The 18,914-nt window shown below is 36.7% G+C and overlaps 1 protein-coding gene across 1 annotated transcript in view; it reads left to right on the top strand.

The window, feature by feature from the left end:
- The window catches only part of LOC126457342 (cyclin-D1-binding protein 1 homolog), a 93,045-nt gene that overhangs the window by 58,931 nt on the left and 15,200 nt on the right, over positions 1 to 18,914 (top strand). The window contains exon 5 of the mRNA XM_050093561.1: positions 12,300 to 12,596. Within this exon, the coding sequence (XP_049949518.1) occupies positions 12,300 to 12,596 (297 nt within the window). The remainder of the gene's footprint in view (positions 1 to 12,299; positions 12,597 to 18,914) is intronic.

The raw sequence follows: 18,914 nt of genomic DNA, 5'->3' as shown, positions 1-18,914 counted from the left end.
TTGTGGGGAAGGCTAACCAAAGACTGCGTTTTATTGGCAGGACACTTAGAAAATGTAACAGACCTACTAAGGAGACTGCCTACACTACACTTGTCTGTCCTCCTCTAGAATACTGCTGTGCAGTGTGGGATTCTCACCAGATAGGACAGACAGAGTACATTGAAAAAGTTCAAAGAAGGGCAGCACATTTTATATTATCGTGAAATATGGGAGAGAGTGTCACTGAAATGATACAGGATTTGGGCTGGACATCATTAAAAAGAAAGGTGTTTTTCGTTGCGACGGAATCTTCTCACAAAATTCCAATCACCTACTTTATCCTCCGAATGCAAAAATATTTTGTTGAATGACCTACATAGGGAGAAACGATCACCATGATAAAATAAGGGAAATCAAAGCTTGTACGGAAAGATATAGGTGTTCGTTCTTTCCACGCGCCATACATGATTGCAGTAATAGAGAATTGTGAAGGTGGTTCAGTGAACCCTCTGCCAGGCACTTAAATGTGATTTGCAGAGTACCCATGTGGATGTAGATTCTGCTTGTAATAAAACCACGAGGACTAAATGATAAGCTATGCCTCCAAGGCCACTGTTACATTTGGTGAGAATAGTTTATAAATGAAACACATTTTTTCTTTTTTTTTCCAAAATATTCTCATTAAAGGAATACTTTCGTTTTTAGAGTTCTGTACATTAATTGGTAAAAATTGAACACTATAGGATCATTTTGCTGTCTGACTGTTAAAAACTCTTTTTCTCCAGAACAGGTAGATGCATCAAGTTGAAATTTATCACATCTAAGGTCTATGATCCCTTCGCAGTATAAAAAATTGAAGCTGCTAAATCAGTGCAATTGAAAGTACAGCCATTTATAAGCCACATATTTTGATACTCACAAACTTATTCATCAAAACCTGTAGCATAATTTCTGTTTACCTGGAATCATGAAATTTTACCAGAAGCAAGGTTAAGCAGCACAAGGGAAATAAAAATTCAAAAAGTGTTAATTTGTAATTACATCACACAAAAAACAAATTATTTGTTATCTGACTTCAAATTAAAATTTTTTTGGAACTCCTAGGACCAATATCTCACAAGTGTCAGTGTCGATAAAGAGGCAGAAATGTAGAAATCATTGAGTTTCTCAACTCCCAAAATGAGTGAACTGTCTATATATCTAATTAACTTTGTGCAAAATCTTCAGAGAACTTGTCCTACTCGCCCCTGGCTAATTTTTCACTATGATCGCTGTGTAGATTACTCTAGTTTTTGAAAATTGATTTGAGAAACGCTTCTGAGCTATTACTTTTGTGGCTAGTCTTTGTTTCAATTTTATACACACTGACAGGTTGTCTACTTTGTACAATGCACCCTAGAATGATCTCCAGTAACAAAGTTGTGAGGAAAAGTTTCTCTTCTGTATTGTAAGAAAACTGAAGTTATTGATGAACTTTGAGTTTAATTTCAGTCTTGTGCATCTGTGTAAAATTCTGGAATGGGAAGCTGTCGATTGTTGTGTGGTACATCTGTTCTGCAGAATCACTTCATCAATTCTTCTATTGTGAAAGCGATCAGTTACTGTCAAAAGTTGTCCCGTTCTTTGCTGTGTTAAGAAATTCTAGTTCTCCAGCTTTTTCACTTTCTCATATCATGAACTGCTGCTGCACATTGCTCACATCAGTGGACTAGCATAAATTGTTTCCATTCCTATACGAATCTTTACTGTAGCAAATCCTTTTGTTGATGAAGCTCAATCACTGTCCATTTCTTAAATGGCACTGAAGAGATTCCTGCACCTGGTTCTTTTTTTGCATAAATAATAAATCAGCCATTCAGTATAATAGAGAAACTGAGATTTCAGAGGAACTTGCATGTATGACATGTTCTCTTTAGTGTTGCCAACTTCTGAAGCATAATGTATATAGAGTAATTGTTATTAGCCATCATTATAGGTCATCCCAAACCAATGCTCTCTATACTACCTGGTGTAGATCTTTGATCTCAAAGCATGGAACTTTGGCGTCCCTGCAAATTCCTGTACTCTATATAGTCCGCCAGGTTGTAGTTAAAAACAAAATCTACTAGTTTGTGTGTGATACAGAGTTCTTTACTTATTTCTGTCTTTGAAATGTGATGCAATAGACCGAATTGAAAAGCTTTTCTCTAGTGACATTTTGTTGCAGCTATGTTGTACTTTGTACTTGGGCAAGAAATGAAATATGAGCATCTTTGGAACATTCAGACAGCTGGCGTTTGACATCCAGATAGTATAGAGATTGCTTTTCTCTCTCTCTCTCTCTCTCTCTCTCTCTCTCTCTCTCTCTCTCTCTCTCTCTCTTCCAAAATACAATTTAATTTGGCTCACTGATTTTTACAATAATCGAAATTCTCTTCCATGTTTGCTGTTGTTAGATTTGCAAATGAGTGTAGCATATGGGTGACACATTTACGTTCAGTATACGCTGATATAAATGTAGCTATATATGTAACCATAGTGCTCGGCACTGCTAATTATCTCTGGTCCATTCATTTTCAGTTTTGAGATGGTCTGTAATTAATTCACAAAGTACAAATTAAATTAATCTGCATTATAAGTTTTAAGGAGTGCTTTGGTTTCAAGATATTGTAAGATATTATTAATCATAGTGCTTTCATGAGTGTGATGAAAATCCATATTAATATTGCATCTGTCATAATTATTAACGTCCAGCAATATTAGTATTGTTGCTGCTTAAGTGTCACTTGAGTCAAATAGATTACCTCTGATTATTTACTGTCACTTGAATGCTTATTTCTCCATTAACTTTATATTTCTTCATCCAGAAGGGATGTAAAGTTTGGTAACTTTGGAAAAAATATCTGAAAAATCACTTTCACTCAACTATAGTGAAACAAAGTTAACATGACCCCAAGAGCATAATGCGAATAATCCAGAGATTTTGTATGAATTATTGTGAGAAGGGACATATAAAAATTTCATTTGATCTCAAAGAACTTTTTCACAGATCAATACTCCATAGAAATCTTCTTACAATAAAATTCCAAATTCGTCAGAATTATGTACATTCACTTTTTTAAACTGTATTACAGCAGTATTACACATATCAGTAATAGAACCACATCTCATCTCAAACATTAACTATGTATATTAACAGATTTCAACTGATCATGGCCAGATCTGGACAAGAACTGAATACAGTAAAACTTCATTTATACGTTGTTCACTTGTAAATTTTTCTCACATATATATATATATACGAGGGCCGTTCAGAAAGTAACCTCCAGTTGATTTAAAAAAATACACCAAGTTAAATAAAAATATTTTAATATATACATCTTACAACTACATCTTTGCACTATTTTTCTACATAGTCTCCATAGCGATTGAGGTACCATATCTCTTCACAAGCTTTGAAATTCCTTCTGCATAAAAATCACCCGCTTGTGCCTGGAGCCAGCCTGTGACCGCATCTTTGAGCTCTTCGTCGTCATCAAACCGCTGTGACCCGAGCCATTTCTTCAAATGCATGAAGAGGTGATAATCACTTGGCGCCAGGTCTGGACTGTAAGGTGGATGGTTGATAACGTCCCACTTGAAGGACTCAAGAAGGGCCGTTGTTCTGCGAGCAGAGTGAGGACGGGCGTTATCGTGCAAAAAAACGATACCGGAAGTCAGCATACCACGGCGTTTGTTCTGTATAGCCCGTCGTAACTTTTTTATTGTTTCACAGTACACGTCTTGATTAATGGTCGTACCACGTTCCATGAATTCAACCAACAACACCCCTTTGGCATCCCAAAACACCGTTGCCATCAGTTTTCTGGCAGAAAAATCTTGCGAGGCTTTTCTTGGTTTGGTAGGCGAATTTGAATGTGCCCACATCTTTGATTGTTCTTTTGTCTCAGGGTTCACGTACTTAATCCAGGTTTCGTCACCGGTCACGATTCTGTTTAACAATGGTTCTCCTTCGTCCTCATAACGTGACAGAAAGTCTAATGCAGAGGCCATTCTTTGAGTTTTGTTGTGGTCGGTAAGAATTTTGGGCACCCATCGTGCACAGAACTTACGGTAACCCAATCTTGCTGTCACTATCTCGTACAAGAGAGTCTTAGAAATCTGTGGAAAACCAGTAGACAACTCTGACATTGAGAAACGTCGATTTTCACGAACTTTTGCATCAACTGTCTGAACGAGTTCGTCAGTCACCAATGATGGTCTACCACTCCTCTCTTCAGCATGAACGTTTTCTCGTCCACTTTTAAATAAACGTACCCATTCATGGACAACTCCTTCACTCATAACTCTTGGTCCGTACACGGCACAAAGCTCACGATGAGTAGCTGCTGCAGAATAACCTTTGGCTGTAAAAAACCTTATGACAGCACGCACTTCACATTTGGCGGGGTTTTCTGTTGCAGCATACATTTCAAACTGCCACAAAAACTAAACTAGCGCAGGTACGACGTTCACTCGACCACGGCTTGATGCCGACTGACCTGTTGAGTGCGTGAACGCACAGACGGCGTCGCTACTCCCCCCACAACCCGCACTGTGACCAATCGGAGGTTACTTTCTGAACCGCCCTCGTATTTTCGTGTCCCAGTGAAATATCCACAGTTTGCACAAGTTATGATGCAGTGTTTCAGGTGGGATGCTGGGAAGTGGATTGGTAAGGCTGATATTAGACTATAATAAAATTTGATAGTGTAATAAGGAACTTTGTCAAAGTTAGGGATTGGTCAAATTTTCTTTGATCAAATCTAGCGCCACGCCTTAGATTTGATCAAAGGAAGTGTTCTAAAATGAAATTTTCACTCTACAGCGGAGTGTGTGCTGATATGAAACTTCCTGGCAGATTAAAACTGTGTGCCGGACCGAGACTCGAACTCGGGACCTTTGTCTTTCACGGGAAAGTGCTCTACCACTGAGCTACCCAAGCACAACTCACGCCCCGTCCTCACAGCTTTAATTCTGCCAGTACCTCGTCTCCTTCCTTCCAAACTTCATAGAAGCTCTCCTGCAGGAGAACTTCTGTAATGTTTGGAAGGTAGGAGATGAGGTACTGGTGGAATTAAAGCTGTGAGGATGGGGTGTGAGTCGTGCTTGGGTAGCTCAGTTGGTAGAGCACTTGCCCGCAAAAGGCAAGGTCCTGAGTTCAAGTCTCGTTCTGGCACACAGTTTTAATCTGCAAAGGAAGTGTTCGTCTTATTTTTACTGTATGGAGGAATCAACTGCTTGGAGTGCTAGCATCACTGCAGCTGTCTGACACCCAATGTTTATCAATATGATTCCCAAATTTACATGGTGCATCACATATATAATGAAATTGATAGAAACATTCAAAGCAGATGAAGCACTGTGCAGCTTATGACATCCCAAAAAAAAAAAGTGAGAGCTATAAAAAATTTGTGGGTGCTATTATCTGTGAAGTACGGCTAGCATATCCCCACGAGAATATAAAGGAGAAAATCTAAAACTTCTGTCGAAATAAAGATTTTTCATGACTGTAGTAGCATTAAATTTATTTGCCTTCAAATATTCCTCCTTCAGTGCGTTGTAAATAGATTCAAACGTTTCTGGTATTATTTTCATCAATGTGCACTGCAGCATTAGTGCTGTATCGGTACTGTAACTAGGGTAGCTAGAAAATGTAGTATTACTGTAAGTCTGTCTTTTGCGGATGTAGCATTTCTGAGGAGAGTGTTCAGCTTCATAATATGAGGAGCCACTTTCTTGAGCACATATTGAAATGTACAATTGTCCATTCCCAAAGGGATTTTCAAGCAACATTGATAAAAACCTTATCACTACAGAACCCCTGACCATCACTGAGATAGTTCAATGTGCATCACACGAAGAAACTGGATGAGGAAGAAACTGATGATGAGGATGATACAGAAGAGCCTCAGCATTCTTCCATGACATTTAACGAGGCAGTAAATGCGTTAGAAATAATTAAACAATTTGTGAGGCACCACAATGTTTCTGACGAAATAATGACAAGAGTTATCCCGTTTTGAGTGTACAGTGTATGCTATTGCCGCGTCAAAGAGAAACCAAACAAAAATTACGAACTTTTTTATGCAATGATGTTTTCTTCTATGTAGAGGTTTACATTTTTCTTTATATCTTTGTCAAGTATGGTACCTAGTAAGTCTAAATAACATTTTAATGAATGTAGCTTTTTATTTACTGGATTTTTCATTTGTGTTTAGCAATTAACTTGATAGTATAGTGCTATATTTTATATATAACATTGTACCATCACAATGATTCTCCAAGGTTTTGAAATTAGCAGTTGTGTGTCTGTTTCAAATTTATATCTTTTTGTGCAGTATGGTAACACTATTTGAGTCGGGGGTGTTATCCGTTAATTACTGTTTTTTGTCTGGTACTTATTATTACTGTTATGATTTCAATCAGAACCACTGTGAGCAGTGTTTTGTGTTCTTTTAATCTGAAAATGTACATTTACTCTTAGATGTAATTTAAAATGAAACTTTGGGTTGCTTTATAATAGAGATGCACTGCACATACAACTACTGTATTCATACTCATTCTGTGGCTCAGTTCTTTTGTAGTTGGAAAACATGTTTGCTACCTATCTGCCATACATTTCAGTGATTTTATACTCATGTAGATCTTGATGATGACTTCACTCAACAACATCTGATTGTACCCAACATTGTTGTACTTGAAAACTGCTTAAGGGCGAAATCATGATAATAATATAAAATAACGAAGTTTGTATAGTTAAATGGTGGAAATATTATTCAATCATATAACAGGCTATTTATGTCATCACAACTGTAACTTTTGATTCATAGTATATAATTGTAGGAATGTTAGCAGAATCATTAACAGTGGTCATTGAAAATAATTGTTGGGATTAAGGTCGTTGAACAGGTGAGATGTGTCATTATCACATGCATTACTTGCGTTCAGGCATTTTGCATCTTCATGCCAAAATGTCAGTAATCCTTCTTTTCCACAATCTATCATGTGTTGATTTTCATTGTAAATTTTGTTAAAGATGAGCCTGAAACCAGTGAAGTGAAGGTAGCGTTATAGAAGATTGTTTAAATAATAATCCTGTAGAATGTGTGTTCAAATTATCTGACTTACAAGGTAACATTATTTATAGGAAGACATGTGTAATAAGCATGTAGAATGAATTCTGGTGGATGTAATAATTTTAGTTCTTCAAAGAGTTACTTTAAACTCAGAAATTGAATTTGCACTCATTTACAGTACATACTGTGCATACATTTGCAATATTTCAAAAAGTTTGTGATGTTTTGATAGAATATAGTAAAGGAAAACCTTCAGAATGACATAATATACCTAAGTTCCTGCTACACAATATGGGTCATTTGGAACCTATCACCCAGTACTAGTTTCCTAAACTCCACAAATCATATCCTCACATCCCACCATGATTCTGGACTTAACCACTGTTAAAAGAATTTCATTTTATATTCAGTAATTTACTCCATTCCTTTTTTGTCTTCATCTTTTCATATCTTTCTGTCTTTGGATTTTTCCTTGTTTTCTTTTACATTTCTTCCTACTTATTAACTACACTACACATTTGTCATCCTCTTATTCCAGATTTACTACTTATTACTCTTTTATCATTTCTGGACTGCAGTATGTTTTCCCGTGTTCTGCCTCTGACCTTCTACTCTCTCTGAATCTGTCCGAAGACTGGTTTGATGCAGCTCTCCATGTTACTCTATCCTCAGCGACCCTCTTCATCTCTGAATAACTGCTGCAGCCTACATCCCCCCGAATCATGTTATTATATTTGTCTCTTGGTCTTCCTGTATCTATTATTGTCTATTATTTTTAAGTTCTCGTTTCCCATTGTAATTCCTTTAGCATCACCTAACCTGATTTGACTACATTCCATTATCCTTGTTTTCCTGCTGTTCCCAGCCATGCATTGCTGTAAGAGGAAAAGAAAGAAAAGAGAGAGCACACATTTCTAACATGCATGCCAATTGAATAGACGTCCTAGCTCCTACTGCCTCCATCTCTGTCCACCTCCTCGTCCGTCTCCTCCTCCTACTCCCTCCCCCCCTCTCTGTCCCATCAGCTTGTACCCCCTGTCTCTCTGTCCATCTTCTCTCCCCCCCCCCCCCACCTCTCTCTCTCTCTCTCTCTCTCTTTCTCTCTCTCTCCATCTCCTCCAGCTCACTTTCTTTATCGGTCTCCTCCTTTCCATTTTCTGTGATGTCCATTTCCTCCCACCCTCTGTCCATCTCCAGTTTCCCCCCTCTCTCTGATCTGGAGTCTTGTGTATTATTATTACAAATTTGGATTCTGTAGTAGTAATCTAATCATAAGCCGTAAATACAATTTTCTTGTTTGGGCACATGTGTGTCTGTGTCCGTCAGAGTGTTGTGTAAAAATTTGAAGTAAATCAGTCAAGAACTGTTTGAGATTTTTGGCAAGTGTTTTCTATTCATAGGCTACATATTTATTTATATATATTTAAAAATAGGTATATAAAAACGCACATATTAGAATGCAAAGATGTGTCAAATTTTTGAAGCAATCGGTGAAGAATTTTTGCGATTTAAGATTTACTTTTTTATATAGATTTTCTCTATGATTATTACACAAATATTTGTACATTAAATGTGTAGTTTTTTTATATAAATGTAAATTTTCATTTTTTTCAAAATCTTAAACTTGTACTTATATTTTTTATTTTGTATTTATTCTATTTTTATTTATATAGATATAAATTTTCGTTTGTTCAAAATTTTTAATTTCCGAAAGTTCTTCACCGATTTTGACACAATGTTTCATTTGAATGCATGCATTTTTCTATACCTTCAGTGTGCCATTGTGTGTGTGTGTGTGTGTGTGTGTGTGTGTGTGTGTGTGTGTGTGTGTGTGTGTGTGTGTTATATAGCACTCCAGTAGATATGTAAAAATACGTGCATATTTGAATGTAATGTTGTGTCAAAATTTCAAAGGACTTGGTGAAGAACTTTAGAAGTTTTAAGATTCTGAACAAATGGACATGAGACTTTTGCTAACAACATATCCCCTTTATCATGACATACATCTTTATATACCACTCAAGCAGGAACATAAAAGCATGCTAGTATTCGAATGCAATGTTGTGTCAAAATTTCAAAGAAATCAGTGAAGAACTTTGAGATATGCGATTTTGAACAAATGGTCATTTACATTTTTATTTATATAGTTTACATAATTTTCCTGTCACCTGGGATCCTGTAGTACATGCTGCTCAGTGCACATTTGACTGGCAGCCAAGTTATTGTCTTCAGTTTCTAGTAGTAGTGGAATAGTGGTAGTACACATACTACAATACCTACAGATGGAAACATTGTTAAAAACAGTTAATTCTGACTCAGAATCAACGGAAAGTGGATGTGTTCAGGCAACGAGCACAAAATATTAAGATTTTGCCAGGCATTGCGAACAAACATTACAATGACTCAGGAGCAAATTGATGCAGTTGTATTGAATTCTTGTTTAATTTCGTACTGTTCAGTATTAATAATTTGAGAGAAAAACTGTATCATTTAATTTGTTATCTCTGCAGAAATAGTCTAAATTGACAACTGCTCTGAATGAAGAACAAAACATTGTTGATATTTCTCAGGTTCGTAGGATGTCAGCATTGTGTGACAGATATGGCGCTTAATTAGCATTGTCCTCTCCTCCACACAGGAGACATGGAGCTAAATCTCTCTGGAAGGTGAAATTCTACCTGGATTGATGTCAAAATTAAATGACTAGTATTTGCTTCTCAAAAAGTCCCTCTTCCTTTCCAGATTTTCCAAAATCAGCAACCATGTGTAATGTACATCAATGTCAGACTTCCATTTCTCCAGTTACTATAACTTCATTTTTCAACATTTTCAGTAATCAAATCCACATGAAAGTGATTCAGTGAGAGCTTTTTCTTCCATTATTCATTGATTAAAATAATTCTTCTACTTCTGAATATAGATGAAATTTGGGTGTGTGTGTGCGCGCGCACGCGCGCGCCCACAAACGCGCCCACACACACACACACACACACACACACACACACACACACACACGGTGTAACAGAATTATGTGATGTGCAGGTATTTCTATTGGCAGTGGAGGATGGTGTACGGAACAACATTATATCAATATTGCAGGCTTAATAATTATGGCCATTACAAGTCTTACACTAGGAGGTACTTACTAACCTAAAAATGTATGTGGCAAGGCCAAGCCATTAATGCTTATTTTTCCCTGGACAACAGATCAGGTGTTGAAGTATGGATGCAAAATGCTTAGTTTATACTGATAGGTATAGACAACGCAGTGATACAGTACGACCATGCAGGAAAGTTTGTGATGTGTTTGTGGGAAGACTGTTTGGTGCAGACAAAAAAAAAAAAAAAAAAAAAAAAAAAACACATTGATGAGTGTACATATTAAGGTACCATATATAAAAATGTCTGCATTTATACACCTGTTACACCTTGTATATATCGGGTGGTCAGTAGAAGTGTGAGAAGCTTCGAAATGTGTTGTACGGTAGGAATTAGTGTCAGTTTTCTCATAGCTTGGTTGACAGCACACGAGACGACTCAGCCTTTGGCTCAGCGTCAATCTGTACTACTGTCCCATGTCCAGTTTCTCAATCACTCTCTTGTTCGATTTCAGGAAACCAAACAAAGAATGTGTTTTGCGACATTATGTATGGCGTGCATCCGCATTTGTGCACACAATGGCCTGATTGGCTAACTTCAACGCTAATTAACTTGGAAATGGGGCAACATATTAATTATTATTATTATTTATTTTTTTTTCGTAGAGTCATCACTTAGCACTGGTTTTCTTATTCTTCTTATATTCCCAAAACTTCTCATCTTTTCACTTTAAGCCTCTCTTCTTCCTTGCATCCATGCATTTTTAAGTTTCAAATTCCTGTGGGATTCTCGGGAATGAAGTTGTGTGTATTGATTTTCTGCCTGTATGTAGTCCATGTAGCCAACAGTAGGTGAATACTGATTTCTTTGAGCTCACTGTGGGTGTCAACCAACCAAGATATTTTGGATTAAGATTTTTTTTGGTCAAACAAGAGTTGTCTATTCATGCTGTATGACAATAGTGTCATACGTCTTTTCTGTACAATTGAGGTGTACCAAAAATGGTTCAAATGGCACTGAGCACTATGGGACTTAACATCTGAGGTCATCAGTCCCCTAGAACTTAGAACTACTTAAACCTAACTAACCTAAGGACATCACACACATCCATGCCCGAGGCAGGATTCGAACCTGTGACCGTAGTGGTCGCGCGGTTCCAGACTGAAGCGCCTAGAACCGCTCGGCCACACCGGCCGGCAAGGTGTACCACTCAATCAGCAAACATAGTTTTCGCACATCCATATACCGTCTTGAATTTTTGGCCCAAATATTTTTTTCAGTATTTGTCTTTCAATTTTCGTGATGTCTTTGATACTGGTAGTTACTGTTGACGTACCAGTAGCGTTGAGTGCTGTACGAATGACTGTGTGGTAGTGATAGTTTCGCTTTGAGGGACAGCGACTTTTTGTTGTATATATTCCAGGTAATTGTGTAGGTTTTACACAATTTTTATACATTTGCTTTCTTATCGGCACTTCCATTGATACTGTTTCCAATAATTGTGCCTATATACTGAAAGTGTTTAACTTGTGCAATATTGCCACACTTCATTGCAAGTGATGCCAGGTTTGGGGTCTTGGGAGTCTGTGTACTGTGTTTCTTCATAAGAGATTTTGAGTCCGGTCTTGATGGCAGTCTCTTGAATTTTCTCAGTGGCATGGCTAGCTTCCTCAGGAGTCCGTATAATTATTACTATATGTCAGCAATAGCAAGGCATTTAATATAAGCGAGTACAAACATGTGCTTTGAGCAGTGGTTAAGCCTATACTAAACGAAAAGTTATACATGAATTTCAACTCTGTTCTTCGCTTATATTGTTATTTGCTCATCTGTGGTTTTATAGAAGACTTGAGTACTCTGGGGTGCCCCATACAGCATTTGTAGCTTGATGCAGCATCTGCTGTGACGGAGGGATTTGTGAATGTATACAAGATAAGTTTTTTTGTCTATGCAAGGCCCATTTAATTGTTATTAAAATTGTAATAAAATTAGTTGTTTAATTCTTGCTCATTCTGTAGCCAAATTCTGTATCCACTTTGTTCTCTGAAATGGCTAAAGAATATGTGAATGAATACAAAAGGGTGCATATGATATCTCTGGTGATGATGATTTGTTGTGTTTCAGGAAGTCAAAGCTGACTGGGCAGGCGAGACAAATGTTGGTGAGGAAGTGGATAACACTGTTAACTGGAACAATCAAGACAGAGAATTATTACCTCCTTGTGTTGGTTTAGTGAAAACAGCTCAGAAGTGTGTGAAGAGGATTGGCTCAGCTGCCAGATCGAATTCAAACTGTGAAACAGATCAGAATATTGCACAGCTAGATGATTTAGCAACTTTAGTGCAGGGACTGAGCCCCATAGTGGATGACTTTGTGTCTTCCGTGTACCCACCAATGAACAGGAATGCTGTTAAAACAGAGGTAAGCTTATGAGGAAATGTGACATTCTCTTGTATGTACCACATTTTAGGTCAATTTACAGTGATGATTAATAACTGAAAGCAAACTAAATGATCTGTAGGCCAAATCAAATAATGGGAACTCCAGGTAGGAATATCAACAACATTCCGGCCTGAGCTGCTGGAGTTGGCAGTCATGCGTGCGTGAGGTGTGCTTGCTTGTGTGTGTATGTGTGGTGTGTGTATGTGTGGTGTGTGTTTCTTTTGTTGGTGAAGGCTGTGGCCAAAAGCTTTATGTAAGTGTCTTTTAATTATGACCATCTACAACTTAAATTGTTTTCCTTACAAAAAGTAGCAATCCATCTTTTCCTTCATTGTTGATCTGTAGGCTAAATATCTGTTGTGTATCGTTATCCCCCCTTTCAGTAAGCACTTAGTCACAGAAAACTTCTAATTTCCCATGAAAACTGAATAGGAAATTGAGAAAAGCAGGAGCAAAACAAATTTCGTAATGGATAGCTACTATTGTTTGTAACAGGGTTTCGAGGATCAGTAGTAATAACTGGCAAACAAGAAGTACTCTTCTTTTTTCTCACTGAAGAACGTTGTTTATGTATTGTGAATATCAGCTATTGGCCTGAAGACATTATAAAGAAGATAATTGAAGCAATGTGGAAATACAAAACCAACATATCTTAGTTAGACTGATACACCTTAGGCTGTACTGATGTTTGAAGCAGGAAAGAGGTGGGCGAGGGGGAGAGGGAGAAGAAAGTAAACTTGGCAGACGTGAAAATAAGATGAAAACATTGTCAAAGCTCATCTCTTTCTAAACTTCAGTTGCAATCTTGAAAGGAAAATATGAAACAAATTGAGTAGAACTGGTGTAAATTACAGATTAGATGGCAAATATACTTCGTAAAATAAATATAAGGTGAAAAATATTTGTATGAAACCACATTTTGCACAGGTGGTAGTAGAGTTTTATGAAGTATTTCTGAAACTTGAGGCAAAGGAAAATGAGATCTAGACACACACACACACACACACACACACACACACACACACACACACACACACGCATCATTCACAATTCATAACTAGTAACTAAAATGATATGCGAGTTTCATAGTTACGTATGTAGTGTACCCTGTATGATGGTTGATACTTGATATACCGTGAAACAGGGTGATTGCGGACGATTTTGTCGTTATTTTGATTGTAACTTTTGTATAAGTTGTTAGATTAAATTGATTGTTATGGAAGTGGTAGGGTATATGTGTAACGAATAAAATATCCCATAACCAGAAAGTCTATGTGTAGGTCTATTTATCTGAGGCGGTTAAAGTGTCCGAAGTCACCCCATGGGTATTGGGGTGATTTCGGACACATGCGTTTTTTAAATCTCTGTCTGAAGTTACAGTTCATAGAGGGCGAATTCGGACTGTTACTGACATTTTACACATGGTGGGAGATTTTCCAGCTTTGCCTTGATATTGGAGAAAAACATCTTAACAGTCTCTTTGTTCACTTCTGCACGAGCTCGTTTAATATTTTCGCTTGAGTGAATGGAAAGATCTTCTGACTGTTGTTTGAGAAATAAATGCACCCATTCTTCTCCTGGCAGATTATTATGAAATTTCTTCTCTTTTCGGCCAGATTTATCAAGGTAGCCCTTAAATAAATATCTAATATCCAATTTAGTGAAGGGAAATCCCCAATGTGCAGCCCTCAAGATACCTTGCTTCAACATTTCTTCTTCTTCTTCTTCTTCTTCTTCTTTTTCTTATTTATTTAGCACTGGCTGTCCTCCCATTTTTTTCGGATGTACTTCCTGCACTTTATTTTGTAGGGTTGATTTAGGTATACAGTACAAATCACTCACTTTTCTGTACGATAATTTACCACTCTGAATATCACGAACCGCTTTATCTAAAAGTTTTGGGTCATAATTACACTACACTGTAGCACCTCTCCCGCTCTTATACGTACTTGGCATTGTCTGAAATCACCCCACACAGTACACAGTTTTACGAAAACCGTCGTTATTTTATAACCTTGCACGAGAAACTCGACAAACTTGTACAGAAATTGTCTCAATGCTGTTAGCAACTGAGCATATTGACAATTACGGTTACAATAACGTCCCACTCGGCGCAACAATAGAAAGCTTCCACTTTACAATAATGCATGGATTTTTAATACTGAGATTGTTCGTCAGTTATTCACCTAGGGAAACAATTGACGCAAAATAAAAGTTGTGGAAAGTGATAAATGCATTCTTGCGCTCAAAATAACTGGCGCACAGATGCTAAAATAAGTAACTCTTTCTTTCTATGCTGTGGCAAAGAGCAAATAAGCCATAGTGTCCGACTTCGGCCCAGTGTCTGAAATCACCCCATTTGGCGGTAATAAAATAAATAATGCAGATAACAGTTGATACTTGATATAATAAAATAAATAAATAAATAATGCAGATAATAAGATTAAAACTATATGGGACATTGTCAAATGGGAGACAGGACAGTTAGTTATTGTACAAGATTCTGTAACAATGAAACTAAATGACAGTGTTGTGACTGATAATTCACAAGTTGCAAGTACTTTAAATAATCACTTTCTAAATATAGCAGTAAATATAGGCTTAAATAGTTCAGTTGAATTAGCAATATAATATATTAAAAATGTCATTACACAAAACTTTAAACAACTAAAAGTTAACCCAACATCCTTCACGGCAATTATACATTTCTAAAAATTCTAAAAAACAAAAGCTTTTGTGAAGTTGATGGTATTTCAGACAGAATTTTGAAAAGTTGTTCAACTTAATAAGTAATGTCCTTAGTGATATATGCACCACTGGCACAGAGAATTTTTCGAAGCAGGTTAAAATATGCAATTGTTAAACCACTTCATAAGAAAGGTGACAAGACAGAAGTAAACAATTATCGTCCAGTTTCCATACTGACAACTTTTTCCAAAATATTCAAAAAAGTAATGTACTGAAGAACAGTTGCACACTTATGCGGAAACAATTTCCTTAGTGTATCAGAGTTTGGATTTGAGAAATGTCGTTTGGCTGAGAATTCTTTTTATACATTCACTCCTCAAATAGTACGAACCTTAAATAATAGTAGTAGTAGTAGTAGTAGTAGTAGTAGTAATAATAAAAACAGTGGAGGCCCGGGAAAAGAATAGGCCTCTGGTATGTTCCGCCAGTCGTAAAAGGCGACGAAAAGAACAAACCATTAATAGGGCTAACCCCCCTTTTAGTGTGATTAGTTGGTTCAGGACAGAACTAATGAAGCCTCAGACAAGCGCTGTCATGGTCGGGGATGACGCTTGAACCCTATGCCCGTCCACAATGGTAACGACACTGCTAGCCACATGGAAAATTATTTAAATCCAAATAGAGGTGTTTTGCGAGATATGCTTCCTGCAACCACTCTAGGAGGAAAACAAAGACAGAGGATGAGATGGTCAGATGCAGTTAACCAACACTTCATGTTCTGTTATTACCAAGCAACAAACGTAGGAACCAACACAACTGGATACAGATCACAAGTATACACAACATTTATTACCAGATACCTAGAATTAAAATTTTTAACAGAATGACGACCAGCAGATCAGATCCATGTAATAATAAAAAATAACAGGATACCCCATTCAGAATTAGAAAGCATCAAACAACAAGTACAACAAATACTGGAACAAAATAATGTGCAATCAGAAGAAGAAGAAGAAAAAAAATACAGTAATGGACTCAAACATGCCAGAGCAAACAAACAAAGAACAACACGCATCAATTAAACAATCAGAGGAAAATGAAATCTTAAGACAGCCACCAGAACAAGCACAAATAGAACACGAAGTGACACACATGTTAGATATAGAAGAAAAATTTCAGCTGACACATATAGAATACAAAGACACAAATACAGACATTAGACCATTCTTGCATAGACCACCAAATAACCCACAAGTCGAAACAACAACAACAACAACAACAACAGCAACAACAATCATACACAACAAAATAAATGAAAATTCAAATACAGAAGAGTTACAACTACTGGTTTATATAGGAGCACTCACTGCACTAAATATACACTAGGTAGAGATCAGAACCAACCAACTCACAGAAGAAACCCACAAAACCAGCATGGCAACACAGGCTACAGATCAGAATAGGAAAACTGAGAAAAGACATCGGACAGCCAACACAATTTATAAGAAATGAAATATGAGACAAAAACAAAAAAGGTTAGGTAAATTCTCACAAGAAGTGATAAAGCAATTAGATGAAAAGAAGCAGAAATTACAAGCATTGGCCAAACGACTTAGAAGATAAAAAAAAAATGAAAATAGAAGGAAACAAAACCAAACATTCAACACAAACCAAAAGAAATTTTATCAGACAATAGATAACACAAACATTAAAATAGACAATCCACCAAACATAACAGACATGGAACACTTCTGGAGCAACATATGGTCAAACCCGGTACAACATAACAGACATGCATGGTGGATCAAGCAGAAACACACACATACAAGATGATACCACAGATGCCGGAAGTGATAATTTTGCAACATGAAGTCACCAGAGCAATTAATTATACGCACAATTGGAAAGCCCCTGGAAAAGATAAAATAGCAAATTTCTGGCTAAAGAAGTTCACCTCAACACATTCACATCTAACTAAATTATTTAACAGTTACATTGCAGACCCATACACAGTCCCTGATACACTTACACAAGGAATAACTTATCTGAAACCTAAAGATCAAGCAGACACAGCAAACCCAGAAAAATATCACCCCATAACATGTCTACCAACAATATACGAAATATTAACTTCAATCATTACACAGAAATTAATGACACGTACAACACACAACAACATTATAAATGAAGAACAAAAAGGCTGCTGCAAAGGAGCACGAGGATGTAAAGAGCAACTGATAATAGATGCAGAGGTGACATATCAAGCTAAAACTAAACAAAGGTCACTACACTATGCATAAACTGATTACCAAAAAGCTTTTGATAGTGTACCCCACTCATGGTTACTACAGATATTGGAAATATACAGAGTAGATCCTAAATTGATACAGTTCCTAAACATAGTAATGAAAAATTGGAGAACCACATTTAATATCCAAATAAATTCAGATAATATCACATCACAGACAATACAGATTAAGCATGGAATATACCAAGGAGACTCATTAAATCCTTTCTGGTTCTGCCTTTCTCTGAACCCACTATCCAACATGCTAAATAATACAAATATATTACTGGAACATACCAACACAAAATCACACATTTGCTATACATGGATGATCTAAAACTACTGGCAGCAACAACTCAACTAATTACTAAAGATAGCAGAAGTATTCAGCAATGATATAAATATGGCTCTTGGAACAGACAAATGTAAGAAAAATAGCATAGTCAAGAAAAAACACACTAAACAAGAAGATTACATATTGGATAACCACAGCGACTGCATAGAAGTGATGGAAAAAACAGATGCCTATAAATATCTAGGATACAGACAAAAAATAGGAATAAATAATACAAATATTAAAGAAGAACTAAAAGAAAAATATAGACAAAGACTAACAACAATACTGAAAGCAGAATTGACAGCAAGAAACAAGACAAAAGCTATAAATACTTATGCTATGCCAATATTGACCTACTCATTTGAAGTAGTGAAATGGAGTAACACAGAACTAGTAGCACTCAATACACTTACATGATCACAATGCCACGAGTATAGAATACATCACATACATTCAGCAACAGAAAGATTCACATCAAGCAGAAAGGAAGGAGGAAGGGGATTTATCGACATAAAAAACCTACATTATGGACAGGTAGACAATTTAAGAAAATTCTTTCTAGAACGAGCAGAAACTAGCAAAATACACAAGGCAATCACTCATATAAATACATCGGCTACACCACTGCAATTTCATAACCACTTCTACAACCCTTTAGATCACATAACATCAACAGATACAAAGAAAGTAAATGGGAAAAAGAAAACACTACATGGCAAGCACCCGTATCATCTAACACAGCCACATATCGATCAAGACGCATCCAACACATGGCTAAGAAAAGGCAATATATACAGTGAGACGGAAGGATTCATGATTACAATACAGGATCAAACAATAAACACCAGATATTACAGCAAGCATATTATTAAAGATCCCAATACCACAACAGATAAATGCAGACTTTGCAAACAACAAATAGAAACAGTAGATCACATCACAAGTGGGTGTACAATACTAGCAAATACAGAATACCCCAGAAGAC

Source organism: Schistocerca serialis, chromosome 2, assembly GCF_023864345.2.
Source record: "Schistocerca serialis cubense isolate TAMUIC-IGC-003099 chromosome 2, iqSchSeri2.2, whole genome shotgun sequence".
Classification (NCBI taxonomy): domain Eukaryota; kingdom Metazoa; phylum Arthropoda; class Insecta; order Orthoptera; family Acrididae; genus Schistocerca; species Schistocerca serialis.
The sequence above is the reverse complement of the archived record's forward strand: the minus strand, read 5'-3'. Positions and strand labels throughout refer to the sequence as shown.